Source organism: Bidens hawaiensis, unplaced genomic scaffold (assembly GCF_021521415.1).
Source record: "Bidens hawaiensis isolate Kalapana, Puna unplaced genomic scaffold, B.hawaiensis_p1.1 tig00012134_1, whole genome shotgun sequence".
Lineage (NCBI taxonomy): Eukaryota > Viridiplantae > Streptophyta > Magnoliopsida > Asterales > Asteraceae > Bidens > Bidens hawaiensis.
Genome location: NW_027491975.1, coordinates 507,145 through 522,698, shown reverse-complemented (window position 1 = coordinate 522,698; position 15,554 = coordinate 507,145). Strand labels below are relative to the sequence as shown.

Sequence of the window (15,554 nt, the reverse complement as noted above, 5' to 3'; positions counted from 1 at the left end):
CAGCAGGTCCATTGCTAGGTTTTGGCGGTTGGTAACTTGTGATGTCAGTGTTACACACCACCTCCATTTTGCAGGTCCATTGCTCTGATACCAATTGTAGGTTCCCCGGACGGATCACACGAGATATCCCGATATACACAGGTGCGGAATCCCTGTGTAGATCGTTACGGACGTAGAATATAAGCTTACGAACACACGAACACAATACGAACAAAACCACGTTATATTAATTACTCGAACCGTGTTACTTACAGCCTCTCGACCTCACGTCACTCGACTCAATGAATTACACGTAAATAACCAAAACGAACAACACTAAACAGTAAACCCGAAGCCTATATAAATACACGACAACTTCGCCTCAGGCGAAGTTGTCTATAACTTCGCTCGTTCAACAAGTTCGCCTAGGCGAACTTGTCAACAACTTCGCTTAGTTAACAAGTTCGCCTAAGCGAACTTGTCAACAACTTCGCTTTTACAAACAAATACACAAACACTATTACAGACTCGATTACAGACATTTGACATATGAACTACTGACATCTATGCACCAACATAAACATTCACATAGCGTACACTTACCACTTAAGGTAAGTGTATTAACTAATCACATCAAGTATGCACACAGCCCCGAAAACATAACAAGGAAGTGGGGCTAGAAACTCACCTGAGCTCGGTTCCTTTCCGAGTTAATGGTAACTCATCTCTTTAACTGAGTGCGGCTAACTGTATAACAATTACACGTATCAATTAACTACTTCTAACTATATCCTACTTCTAAGTTATGGTAACCCCTATCTACGGGGGTCCAGGGGCAGTATCCCTGGCATCAAGGTCTAGGGGCGTCAACCCCTAGCAGGGTCCAAGGGGCAGAGCCCCTGGCTGGGGTCGAGCTGCCTGGTCAGCTTGGAAAATTTTATTTTCATTAACGGTCCTTACTAAAATTTCATCAAAAACTCAATTCTCATAAAATACTTAAGTAATAATTTTATTTCGTGTAAGCACCCTTCGCTATCCCATTCGTTATGACGAATGATTCCATTCATTATAACGAATGGCTTGATCTGAGTCTTATCGGGACGAATGAGTGAATAACCAATGACTAAGGCCATTCGTGATTTCTTTGAGGCGAATGAGAGGCTCACTCATTACAGAAGCACACAAGTATATCTATATCGAATCGGTTGATTCGTTTTCTCGTCATGACGAATGAATTTGTAACGAATGAGAGGTTCATTCGTTACAAGAGTATACGAATATGGCTTATTCATTATGATAGTTCAACGAATGACCAACGATTCGCTTCACATAACGAATGAACATCAGTAATTATCCATTCATTGACTCGATTGTCAAAGTCAAAATCGTCCAGAACACAAATGGTCAACCACACACCAAATCTGCAATTATCCCTTAAATCACGATGAAACAACACCAAATTGGTGTCATTAGACTCGCATTTACAGCGCCTACTAAACCCCAATTTTCCAAACATCTAAACGGTTTTAATGGTGCATTTGATTGATATGTATATACGGTTCTTTATTCTAACAATTAACCCATCATACGTTAACAAATTTAAACGAGAATTGTGACATTCGTCATTTTCGGTTTAACTTGTATTTGTTTTTGTTTCGGAAGCCCGACCCGTTTTGGTCTTTCGGATCTTTCATTATTAATAAAATATTAGGTTTTATGTTCGTTTATGTTACACAATTGTCGGGTCAAGAAATCATCTCTTTCGCTACGTTAAACACCTTTTTTTTGGCTAAAAACGAGTTAAAACAAACTTAAGGGACTAAAATTGTCAGATAACAAAAGCATAAAAGCGATTGATTCTTTAAAATGCTTTTTGCTTTTTGGAGAGGCAAAATGTCCAAAATGCCCCTCCAAAAGCACCTAAAAGCACCACCAAATTGGTGCTTTTAGGTGCTTTTGGAGGGGCATTTTGGACATTTTGCCTCTCCAAAAAGCAAAAAGCATTTTAAAGAAGCAATCCCAAACATGCCCTAACTCTTGAAAGCAACATTATGGCCAACCCTTCACTCTTTCCCTATATAAACAAGGCCAATGCATCCCATTTGGGTTTGCTCATGCACCTCAAACTCTCACCAATCTAGATCTAAGTATTCTTCTTCAAACTCTTGATAGTTTGACTTCTCAAGGTCAAACTAATACTAATCTTTGTTTCTAACTAATTCTTGTTAATTAAAGCTTGTTGTTATTATAGCTTGTTTAAATTATACTCCCCTTGTTTCCTTGGCTTTCCTTCTTCGGCCATGGTAGGTTTAGGTGTATTGCTAGGCAATGCTTCACGGAGGACTATTATAGTCCTTGTTAACACTTTAAATTTTGTTTGAGCTTATTATTTATGTTAATGTTTAGTTCTATTTATTTTAGTTTCCAAATCATTTTAATGAGTTCTATGGTAATGGGTATGTGGCAACCATCCTCGGTTTCATCCCGAGTCAAGAGCGGAACCAAAACCGAACTTTTGTTTAAATACTTTATTGTTAACATATTGTATATAAGACTTGAGTATTATCAATTCCAAGTTTATTTTAATATGTTCTATGGTATTGGGTATGTGGTAACCATCCTCGGTCTTATTCCGTGTCAAGGACCGAACCAAGATCGAAGTCTCGTTTAAATGCTTTATATTTAAAATGATTTATTAATATGTTACATGTAAGATTTGTGTATTATAATTTATAAGTTTCTTTTAATAAGTTCTAAGGTATTGGGTATGTGGTAACCATCCTCGGTCTTATTCCGAGTCAAGGAACGAACTAAACCGAGTTCACTCGCTTCAGACACACTAGCTGTGTTTTGGGCCACCGAATCTCATATTTTTATCTAGAACTGTATTATAAACTAATTTTAATTATTTTCTCAAAACACTTGGTATGTTGGATCCAACTTGATCTTATAACAAGTTTGAACCAACAAAACCAAACACTAAATTAACGGACGTCGAGGTTCTTCTTAATAAAACGACACACTTGGTTAAGTTTCTTTTGATTTCATTGAGTAATATCATAACATTTATTACTTTGGAATCTCGGCTTCGAGCTTGACCAATTATCAAGACTCGAACCGACAAATCCGAACACTCGCAAAATCTCGTGGTATCTATTTAACAAAGGATCTTGCAATATTGCAACCTTACCCAAATATTTACTTAACAAAGGTTAAGTAAAACAAATTAATAGAATACCAAGATCCGACTTCGAGTAAACCTACTTTTCAAAAACCATTACTTTAATTTCTTATGTATTTACACTTTAGCTTTCAAACCTTAATTAATTATCTTACTAGTCATGTTATTTTACTTTAAAGTTTTTAAGTCCATCTACTAACTCAAGACCCTTTTTAATCTAAGTCTTGCTCGTTGAACTTACCTTTTCATTTTATCGCAAACTAATCCTTCAAGTTACTTATTTCATGTGAGTACAATTTCATCCCTAGTTTTCATTTTTATACTTTCCGGGTAACATGCATACCTATTCAAAACAAGAATGATTTATAATACTTTATCCTTAAACCACAAACTCTAAGATGCATGATACTTAGAATACTTGCTCTATTGTGTGTTATATGTTTCATATGTTTTACGTGCACAAGTGTTTAGTTTATGTTGTTTTTGAGTCTCAATAAGTATGATCATTCGCAGCCCTACTACTTAAGCCTTGAGCTAGTAGAACAGTGCCTCATTATCCGAGTATTTCGGTTGTTACCGATTAGAAAGGATCCTCATTTATTTATGATTTATATACCGCAATTGTTGCTTTTATTTATATTTTCATATACTAGTTGTGGATTTTGCCTCATATTATATATACTCAAAACTATGAAATTTCTCACGGACATTCGTGTTTAAAAATTGTATTTTATGCATTATTACAAGTTTGATTGGTGTTTGAGAACGCTATATTATTTCAAGACTGTTTAGGTTATTTAGAAGAATGAACACTTTAATTCTTATATTTGGTGTTATTTTGTATGAACGATGTTGTGTTACCTTTGTTGATTAAATGAAGTGAATGAGTTGTTTAAATTTTGTCACTTTAATAGTGTATTGTGTTCTTGAGCAATCCGTTGCACCCCGGCATGTTCCTCTGCCTTTGTTCGGGGTGTGACAAGAATCATCCCGTTTGATTAGTCTTTATCATATGTACAGATCTAGGGAGTACTAAACGAGCCGAGCATAAACAAACAAGTTTTTGTTATAAAGCGTACCTTAAATGAATCGGTTTCACGAACACGATCTAGTCTTGATGTATGTCTTGCTTGTCACGATGCTCTAACACCAACAAGCTCGGGTCTTTTCCTTCGGATCTTGCTTGTCACGATGCAAGTGATCTAATGTATAAAACTCGGATTGGATAATAGGGTGTAAAGCATAAACAACAACAAACAAGCTGTTGGTGCAGCCTCACCTTAGCGCGGCGCTAACTTCCCAGGGTATGGATGTTAGCGCGGCGCTAAGTGTGCCTGGTGGAAATTCTGAACTTTCAAAGTTGGCAGTTTTGGCTCCTGGAGTTGGTTTTAAGCGTTTTAAGGCCATTTTAAGCACCGGAATGGATGTTTTTGAGACCCAACAAGTATAAAACAATATTGTAACATATAATCCATCATTTTGATTATATCAAAGATTTTGGTTTACAAAATGGGTCGGTTTATATGATAAACGAATACAAATATGACCCGAAATTGACGAATGTCACATAAACTAACCACATTAGCACTCCACCAAATGGGAATAACTTGTGTTGAATGGTCAATTTGAATCACTTACGGGTCACTGTGATCATCTTCATTCCACCCCAAGAGTAAACCTACCATGTGTGAGAAAACCTTCTGGCCTAAGTAAGAGTTAAACCCCCTATTTTTGTCACTAATGGGGGATCCCAAGAACCCCCCTCCTCATCTTCATTCCACCCCAAGAATAAACCTAACATATGTGAGAAAACCTTCTGCCTCAAGTGAGAGTTGAACCACTTCTGATCTGACTGAATTTTTGAACTTTTTAGAATCACGCCACGTGTCAACGTTTTAATGAAATTCCGTCGGATCCGACTGAATTTTAGTGTGTCCGACTGAATTATTTATCTTCTACCTCTCAAACCCTAAACCTCTATAACCAACCATCCATATCCATATTTCTTATTTCTTCACAAAATGAAACAAATCAATAGTGCAAATCACTTAGTTTTTTGAAGAGAACACAACCATAGTGTTCAATTTCACGCTAGAACTCAAAATCGGAACTCCCAAATTGAAAAATCTAAGGGGACAAATTGAACGGTAGGATCCGACGAAAGCATGAACTGGACTGTTGGATCCGACTGTATTTTTCTTCGACGATTCATCCGGCTAGTCAGTCGGCCAAAACCTTAAAACGCCGGATCCGACTGAACATCAGGCAACGTGGCGCGTCGTGATAGGCTACAGATTCCGTCGGATCAGGTATTGTTTCGGTCGGATCCGACGTAATAATGTGGCTATATTGGGAATTAGTTTTGGTCTTGGGCTAGAATTGGAAAAGTTTTGTCAAAAAAAAGCTATTTTGGGAATTTTTCCACAAGAAATTACTCAATGAGGAACACGATGACGATTACTTCTAACTAACTAAAAAAATCTTGTCGGGCCTACGGAACATATTACAATTAATTCATGCATGGCAAACTCTTTATGTGGTTTGCTCGCTTTTGTTATTTTCATCCAAAAAAATTCTGTTAGTTATCTATGTCGTTGTGGTTTAATCTTCTTGGCATTATAATCCAAGTCACTACCCAATTAGTTACTCTTTTATGTTAGTATGAAAAGACAAAAAGACACTTTAAATTAAATAGAGGCTACTGTTATTTATGTTCATATGGTTTGTCCACGTTTGTTATTTCTTTCCAAATCACTAACTGGTACTTTGTTATGCAATCATTCTATTAATCTAATATATTTAATTGGTCCTTAATCATGATTAAAATGGGTTTTATTTTACTTAAACCAAAACAGACCCAAAGGCTTTGAAGTTTGAAAAACCACCTTTCGGGTTCAACCCGTTCAGCATACATTAAATTATGTCACTCTTCTATAACCTTTTCGTTTGATTGTACGCAAATTAGCCGTTTTGTTCAAACATGTTATGACAAGGGCTCATAGAACTCACTGAATTGCTTACGTACACATGTTTTTCATCTTCCACTTGTTGCAGTTGCAGTGTGTTTATATTTAATTATTTATATACATACTTTTCGGTATAAATTTTAAAAAACAGAACCATAATATATCAACCATTTTCTATAAATCTTGTATTCATACGTAAATAAAAGTAAACACATTGCAAAACTATATTCGCTTTTTATAAAACATTATATATTAAAAACTTATAAAATAAGAAATATATTCTAACTAAAGTCGCTTCATTTTATATAATAAGAAAAACTATTGGTGCATATATATTACACTTTCGTTCTAAACCAGTAAATGCCCCATCACGTTACTTTACTTTACATTGATCAAAAACCATAAAAACGAATATCGATATTGGTTTAATAATATTGGCACTGGTACCCATGCTCTAAAAGATACTGACACGTGTTTTATATTGATTGAAAACTATAAAATCGAATATTGATACTGGTATCTACGTGAATAGGTTCGTCATGGTACTGATACGTAATGACACTCGGTATAGTTTACAATACTAAAAACTACAATATTTTGAATACAATTTCATTTTTAATAAAATTGATGCCGGTACTGATAAAAAGAACTAATCCCTGCCGCTTAATTATCTTTTTTTCAAAATGTAACGAGAGCAAATTATTAGAGAATTAAAATTACTAAAACTTTAAATAGTTAAAAACATATATTGTTTACCGTATAAAGGGTGAAACTAAAACTAAACCAAACCAATTATTGAATATTATTTAGAGTTGTACAATATACATTAAAATCTAGTTTTGTACTATTTCCCCCAACACCTACTTTGCTTTGTATTATATATTACATTCCTTGAATACATATGAGATTCTTTGAATATGTATGAACATCTCTTTTATGGCATTCTTATGAAGTTGTATAAGATCTTGATACTTTCTTATCGATAAGATGAGTGGTGTTGCTCAGAAAATTCTTATACCATATTGCAGAAAGCTTTGGTGTCCGAGTTAGTGTTTGTCTATCCACGTAGTTTAATCCGTACCTCACCGTGTAGCCTTTCAACCATTCATAGCTATCCATAAACGACCATGCAAAATATCCGCGGACATCTGCTCCCTCTCTATTAGTTCAAACACCATTTACTCAAATCAATGCCACACATCACACATGCATTTTTCAAGTTAAACAAACAACTAACAAAATTTTGAAAATGAGATAAATCAAGACTTCTGAACTAACCTAATAGACTTGGCTAAAGAAACAAGGTATTTAGAATGATATTCAATTCGCTTGACGTCATTCGTTAGCTCATTAACTCGTTGCTCGTGAACATCTGGTGAAGAATACCCTGAAAAAGAAGTAGATATAATTGAAACAAGACCATATGTTACCAAATATAAAAATGGTGACACTAACCATTTTCAGTAATAAACATGGGCGTGTTATTGTATCGACTCTTGATAACGTTAACAATCTCTTCCATGCCTCTAGGAACAACATATGATCCTTCCACCCCTGTCTGTTTTTGCAATATATAAGTATATGATTATATCAAGTAAAACTATTGATAAAATCATAAAGATTGTGGCGTCTTACAAGTTCACCAATAAGCACGCCGTCACGCTCTCCAACCATCTCCACAAAACCTCGAATTGCACGATTCCCAGTTGCAGAGCAACTAGAATTAGTACAATCCTTGATGTATGAAGTTGAATAATGGTTGATGCCAATGAAATCTATGCTATTCTTCATAAAATTCTTTTCATCAAGGGAGAAACTTGGTAATTCATAACCAAGACATTCCTTAAGTTCTTCAGGGTAGTCTCCAAATATCGCGGAATCAAGTGTCCTGTTTTTTATAACAAGATCATATATTTTCTCGCCAATATACGTTCAAAACAGTTACTACTTACCAGCCAGAATGAAAAGCAAATGCCCTTTTGGCAGCTTGGTGATCAAGTTCACTATCAGTTAGCGGTTCATACATGTAACTGTGAACAGTGAGACCAACAAGGCCACCTTGCTTAGGCTGCACATATAAAACAACAAGTCAAATAAACAAATCTTAAATGTTGAGTGAAGATTTAAAAAATGACTTGAAGTTAGTTGATTGCCTGGAAATATTCATGATATAGCTTAGCTGCTCTGCCATGTGCCAATAACATGTGCATAGCGATGATAGGCTCGACATCTGAGTTTCCATCAAGACAGTTTCCAAAAGGCTCCGAGCAACGTGATGGTGGAATAATCCCCGTTTCGTAAGCATAATCGGCCATTAATTTAGGTTCGTTTATGGTGATCCAATGCTTCACTCGGTCTCCAAAAGTCTTGAAACAGATTTCTGCTAAATATAAAAACTCTTCCCTGCCAGTAAAATAAATAATACGCTAACAACGAACATCTAAGGAGCGTTCTGATTAAACAATGACATTTCAGACATACTGCATTTCCGGGTTTAGCCAAGAACCGTATCTGTCTTCAAGTTCTTGAGGGAAGTCTACATGGTATATCGTCACAAATGGTTCGATTCCTGTAGTAATAATCAACACATATGAAAAAAGGAAAAAAGAAAAGAGGTTTCAATCATTAATCAATCAAATAAAGAACATCCAATACTAATTCATAGCACCTTTGAGAATGAGACTGTCTATGATCTTGTTATAGAACATGATGGCAGAAGGATTGACTTCACCAAACCTTCCTCCTGGTCAACAAAATATACAACAAATTGCACACAAAGTTGAGAAGATAACTGAAATAATTCAGGGATGGTAATATACTTGGAAGAATTCTAGCCCAAGATATGGAAAATCTGTATGCTTGCATGCCAAGGAAATGCATCAACTCAATGTCCCTCTGAATTACAAAAATTAAAAGTTCAAATAAAAAAAATTAACATAAAGAACAATCCATGAAATTGATAGATAAACGTTAACGAACCAACCATGGCCGTCTCTGATAATCACTAAAAATTTTGGACCCAAGGAGAGTATAAATTCGGGCCTTAAGTAAAATATATATTCGATAACTCATATAAAAAAAGTAATCGAGTATTGTATATGATTTGGTTTTGGGCCTGACGCCCTGACTTGTTGCGTATTATTTAAACAAAACTTTTGATCGGGTCTAATACGTTTTTCTTTTTTTAAATATATATAAAAAATTCGGGCCTCTGGGATGAACGGGGCTAAGGCGGTCGACTTCTCTGCATCTCCATCCCAAACGGCCCTGGAACCAACTCACCAAGGACATATGATAATGATTATCTGCAACATCTCCATTCTCTCCATTTTCACCACAACCTAATAAAAAAGGTGATGGATTTGATATTCATATTCATTTTCATCACTTTGTGGTATAAACAGAGGAGAACATATTATGCTAACCTAGGGAGTGACAATACACATCCCAGTTGCTTAAAGATTTTTCATCTTCAAGATAGGCTCCTTCAACCTGTAAAGTTAACTTCATGGATTAAGACATTAAGTGCTAAAAAGCTATAATAATGAGCAAGAAAAATGGGAGCAAGAGGTGATCGAGATGGACTTGGTAAGCAGAAGTGGCTGATCCGAACAGAAACCCGGATGGAAAGTCGGATCTTTTGATTTGAAGCTCTTCGTTTTCTTCGAATATGAATGCTCCATCGACACCATTGTTGGAGGCTTCAAGAAGTGTTGCAGGAACAAAGATGAATAAGAAGAAGAGAGAAATGGTGAGTCCTTTTGGTTTCATAATAGAACTGATAGAGTGGAAATATTATTATGTGTTTAAACAACAAAAATGAAGATATGTATATACCAATGAGATATGAGTAAGGGTGATATGGACATACGGTCTATAGTGTAGATTTAGGCTAAGGGGAGTTTGAGATTGTTTAATTTTATCAACCTATAATTTATTAACTTAATGAAAGGTAATAATGTGTTTGAGATTGCTTATATTATGAAATGAAAAATTCAATAAGTTACATTTTTGTAACTTATTAACTTAATAAAAAGTTTAATTATTAATTTTTTATAAGGAATCCCAAACACCCCCTAAAGCAAGTATCTTCATTTTTTATATTAATTTTTTTCTTTTTGAAATTAAAAGTTTATTCTCAATCGAATGCATTTTTAATTTTAATATTTTTAAACACGACATTTTTAACATGTTAGGTATGATTACAATGCCTATTCTTTTTTTTATAATGCATAAAGAATAAACTATAAAAGGCCTGCCATCCACTTGTCTAATAATTTCTCTTCTTTTGGATTTATTGACTATATTTTCAATTATTTATTTCCAAAATAATAATAGCCTTCTTTTTCTTTTTTTAAACGTCCAACAAATAGAATGTTTAATTATTTTATGCGGGTGATCCAATGGCAAAAGGTTATTACCAGCTGGCCCAACCCAGTCATACAGAGCCCTCAAACACCTCCAAGTTATCTCCAGTTTCGAAGAAAATCCATCTACTCGAGGGCCCACTGATAATAAAACCCGAACACACTCAGGATCAAACTAGAGATCACAAAGATTCTAGTTTTTCTTCATTGTACAACCCATGTTTCCCTCGAAATGTTATAAATAAGGTTTGAGCTTGTATCTCCGTTAAGAAACCTATATTTCCTATCGTTACACCACGTTACTTTAGAAATTAGAGCTTTCTTTTCCTAATTTGGGAATTGGGATTTGGGTGCTTACACATCAAGACAAATGAAAGAAGTAATATTCACGAGTTATTTTATCAATTTTAATATTCGTTGATTATTAAATTAAACAAATTAATTTCATATTAATTAGCCATAAAGAAAGAAGTAATATTCACTCAGAAATGACTCATTGAGGAACTCATTAACGGTTACTTGTAAGTTTTATCTAAAAATATCTAACCGAACCTATTGAACATTAAATAAATCAAGACAAAGTAGCAAAAGACGTCTTTTGTGTTCGAAACGTTGAACGTTTTTTCAGTGCACATCATTTAGCCAAAGAAATAGCAAAAAACATACATCATGTTAAAAATCTCTTTCTCGTTAAGGCCTTTAGCCGTAACCCTATTAATTTTTTCCATTAAATCTAATCATATGTAAGACACTTGAGGGGTAGTTTTGTAATTTCATAATTTATATAACAATTATAACTAAAAAATAAAAGTATATATATATATATATATATATATATATATCTCCATATATATATAAACACATTATTTTATAATTATTAAAAACACAAAATAACCATCATTTCAGATAAACGACCTCAACACCATTGTTTCGGAAGAACGGCCCTAACACGTCAGACGAACGACGACCACCGCCATCTTAGACGAACAACCACCACCACTAAGGTCTAAGGCGAATGCAAGGCTGTCTCGTGGATAAGCTAAATAAGGCAATAGCTTTAAGCCTCCAGATTTATAGGGTCTCCATCTTAAATAAGAGTTACTTATTACGAGATTTTGAAAATATAGTTCTTTTAGAATTATTAACTAAATGATGAGTCACAAACTAACGATGATTGATTCATATTCATTATCAAGGCTTATCATTCATATTCTATAATTCATGTATACTCTCTAGCGCTATACGCATAAAAAAAAGAATATAAAAAGGCCTCAACGTTTTAGTTAGTTTTAGGCCTCCGAGGATGTTGAGACGGCCCTGGACGAATGCCAAGATGACCACCACCGATCTGAAAAAAAAACCTCTCTACCCCAAACTCTGACAATCCTCTCTCCCGCTAACCACCGTCTCAGACATACGGCCACCACTGGTCTAAGACGAACGCCACAACGACCACCACTGATTTGAGCAAAAACCCTCTTTCTACCCAAATTTTGTCAATCCTCTCCGATGTTGGCTAGGGTTTCGAGGGTTAGAGGGATTTGAGTTCGACTTCATTCAAATTGAAAGCCCTAGGTCGAGATGAATCCGGATCTGAGTTGGATCTTTGCAGCAGGGAAACCCTAAGTCATCATCGCCACCATGAGTGGTTGTTTGCTCGACCGGACACGCTCACCATTACCATTTCTGTCATTTTCCCACTTCGCTAAAATAACTGGTTGTGGCGCTGATGGATTGGAATTCAAATGGTGATGATGAAGATGACGTGGATGGGATGGCGATGACAAGTAGGTCAGGTTGCAGGTATTGGGTAGATGGTGGAGACGCGATGGTTGGTGGTGGCTGTGGCAAAGGTGGGTGATGACGGTGGAGGTGGGTGGCAGGAGATATATATATATATATATATATATATATATATATATATGGTAAGGATCCTAAGAGAACTCTTTAGAAATTGAGAACTTTGAGAACCATTTTGGACCACTAAAACCATCTTTAAAAAAATATTTAAAAAAAATCATAAAACAAAAAATAATAAAAATTTTAAAAAAGTAAAAAAACCAAAATTCTTATATTTCATTCCGGTTTCATTAAAAAAATAAAATAAAAAATAAAAAAAATAAAAAAAACGTCATATTATGCACATATGTATAATTTTATTTAATCTTTAGTTACGTAATATACACATATGTACAGTATCATTTATTTTAAATTGTACACATGTGACAAAAAAACATGTAAATGTACATATATGTATATGATTTAGCTAAACCGAGTTTTTTTTATGAAATCGGGATGATAAAATAAGAATTTTGGTTTTTTTACTTTTTTTGATTTTTGTGATTTTTTTATGCTATGATTTTTTTTATTTTTGAGTTTTTTGTGGTTCAAAATGGTTCTCATAGTTCTCAATTTCAAAAAGGTTCTCTCATGATCCTAATCCATATATATATATATATAGGGGGTGGTTCAAGGCAGAAGTGATTTTATTGCGAGAGGTGTGAGAAATGAATCTGAGCCATTGATTTTGTTTAATCTATGGCCATACATTAAAATGACAATTTTGTAAATAATAAGTCGTCATACTAATTGACTTTAATAGCAGTTTCGTATTTTAGTATGTAAACTCAATTTAAGAAACTTAAAAATGAAGAATCAATTGGACCTTCATTCCTTTTTGCATTTAAAGTTATTAAATCTACATTTCAATTAAATTGCATTTTTGAATTTTGTTTGTAGACAAAACAAATTATATATATATATTAATAGCAAAGTTTCAGTTACTCACATAGTTGTACTGTACTACTGCTATCATTTTCTATGCGTATGGTATAAGTTTTTTTATGCACAATATTTTTAACACGTTAGCCCTCACGTGTTCATCATCCTCTCATCACAAGTATCAATGTATCATCGGTGTCACTATCACCGTTCAATTTCAATTTATTAATTCTTACAAATCTTGTCACTTGCAACTTATGAGTCGTCATTTAGCGTTGCCGGCCAAGAAACCACAAGAGGCAGCCTTTGTTGTGGGAGATCTACCAATATGTAAAGCACTGTTGTTGCCTAACACCTTTGCAACTCTAATCCTCCAAAGGCTGAGCAGGTAACTCTCTCTCTCAGGAACCTGTTTTCGGTAACATTACTTACTTTTATCTCTTTTGTTTAATAGCACCCTTTAGCTAAATGCTTGAAATGATACGAGAGTTTAATGGTATGTTTAATGGTAATTTCTATTTCATTTATATGTTAGTTTCGGCTTTATGTTGAATCTTAGTCTTCAAGTTTCAATCATACGTTTGTTTATTACATGGCAATTATATATTAATTAAGAATAATTTTTGGTGACTATTGGTTGTTTTTGCTAATAGGTTGGCAACGAATGTGGACACTCGAGATTAAATCGGCGGTACCAAATCGGTACCAAAGTTTTAATTTTCGGTACCGGTATTTCACGATTTTTTACCTTCAATCCCGGTACCGTCCCGGTCCCATATCGGTACCGGTATCGAACCGAATATTTCGGTACCGGTACCAAGAATTAGTGAATTTCGGGATCGGGATTCTCGGGACCGGTACCGGTACGGTCCCGATCTCATCCCTACTCGAGATAGTTACTAAAATTCACACCTTACATTTCCTCTTTATGTTCTTTTTTTCATCGCTTCTGACATAATTCATGGTAAATTATTTAGCTTCAACTATTGAATATTGTTACATGATGAATCGATTTTTATAGAAGATTGTTCTTTTGTTTCACTTCGAATTCACATGTTGGGTGTTTCTTCCATGTTAGGGTATTATACAATTATTCAAGTATAACGAATATGATAGTTTCTCTTTTTTTCATTGTCAAAGACCAAACTGATTTACTTTTTTTTATATTTACATTTTTAGAGCTAAAGGGCGACTCATGCGTTGCATCAGCTTATGTTCTTAAACAAGGTATGTACTGTAGTTCCATAGATAATGATATTTCTTCTTTTTTTAATGAATTTTTAGTTTTTGTTTTTTTTGTCTAGGCACTTAAATAAGCATTTTAAGTAGTCTGCTGCAATAATGACGTTGTTGGATATTCAAGTGCAGAATTAGTCGCCACATTTTGTGATAATATTCTTAATGGTGGGAGTGAGAAATTAAGTGATGAACCCATTGAAGACACACTTGAGAATGTATATTAAATTGTTATAGATGTCATTCCGTTTATAAAGATATTAATGCAGGTTGTGGCATTTGACTTGTATAACTAATTTGCAGGTTTTAGTAGTGTTCGCCTACATCATTGATGAAGATTCTACTATTAAAGAAAACAAAAATGTATGATTAAATTATGAGAATGGTTTAAAGAAAAAGGTGCATTCTCATATACTAATTGTAGTTAAAAGGGTATAGAAATGTTTTACATGATGATTTGATTGTTATATCAGCGTGCAAATGTCTATGATGCTTTGTGTATGATGCTTACCTGGGATTAGCTTTGTGATCTTATTTTTGAAGTCTATTAAATGTGAGATGATATATGCATTTTTGCTAGAACATATGATTTGCCACAATACGAAATGTCAAAACCATTAGCTACAATACCTATAACGATAAAAAACAATGGCTATGAATAATCTACTCAAGCCTCAGCTACCAAGCACGGGTTAGATCACCTAGAATCGTGTCTATGAGAAAGGTCTTCTGGTAAATAACAAACCCATAAATTATAATTTCACGCTTTCGCCGCGAAGCGCGGGTAAAAAAACTAGTTTGACTTTACTTATTTTTACGGCCTTGTGTTTCTATTATTTTGTATTCGAAGATTTTGTTGTTTTATTTTGCCTACATTATTTGATATAATCCTACACATATGGGTAAATATGTGTAGGAGTTCTTTTGTATATGGATATTATCCTACACATATTGGATAAATTCCTACATTTAATTGGTAAATATGTGTGCGGGTAAAATCATAAACATCTATGTACGATTTAAGACATATGATGTGACTATTAACGAAAATATCAAAGAAATTCAGTCACTTAAAACAATTTTATTTTCACTTGCTTTTTCAAG

At 34.3% G+C, this 15,554-nt stretch overlaps 1 protein-coding gene across 1 annotated transcript; it reads right to left on the bottom strand.

The window, feature by feature from the left end:
* Positions 1–7,005: 7,005 nt before the first annotated feature.
* Positions 7,006–9,897, bottom strand: LOC143540032 (beta-glucosidase 18-like). The gene is made up of 12 exons (XM_077033202.1): positions 9,712–9,897; positions 9,552–9,618; positions 9,409–9,467; positions 8,946–9,021; positions 8,795–8,869; positions 8,608–8,695; positions 8,280–8,529; positions 8,079–8,194; positions 7,762–8,014; positions 7,582–7,684; positions 7,405–7,513; positions 7,006–7,285 (listed from the first exon to the last, which is right to left on the bottom strand). The coding sequence occupies exons 1-12, from the start codon at positions 9,895–9,897 to the stop codon at positions 7,072–7,074; spliced, it is 1,596 nt and encodes a 531-aa protein (XP_076889317.1). The 3' UTR covers positions 7,006–7,071.
* Positions 9,898–15,554: the final 5,657 nt, after the last annotated feature.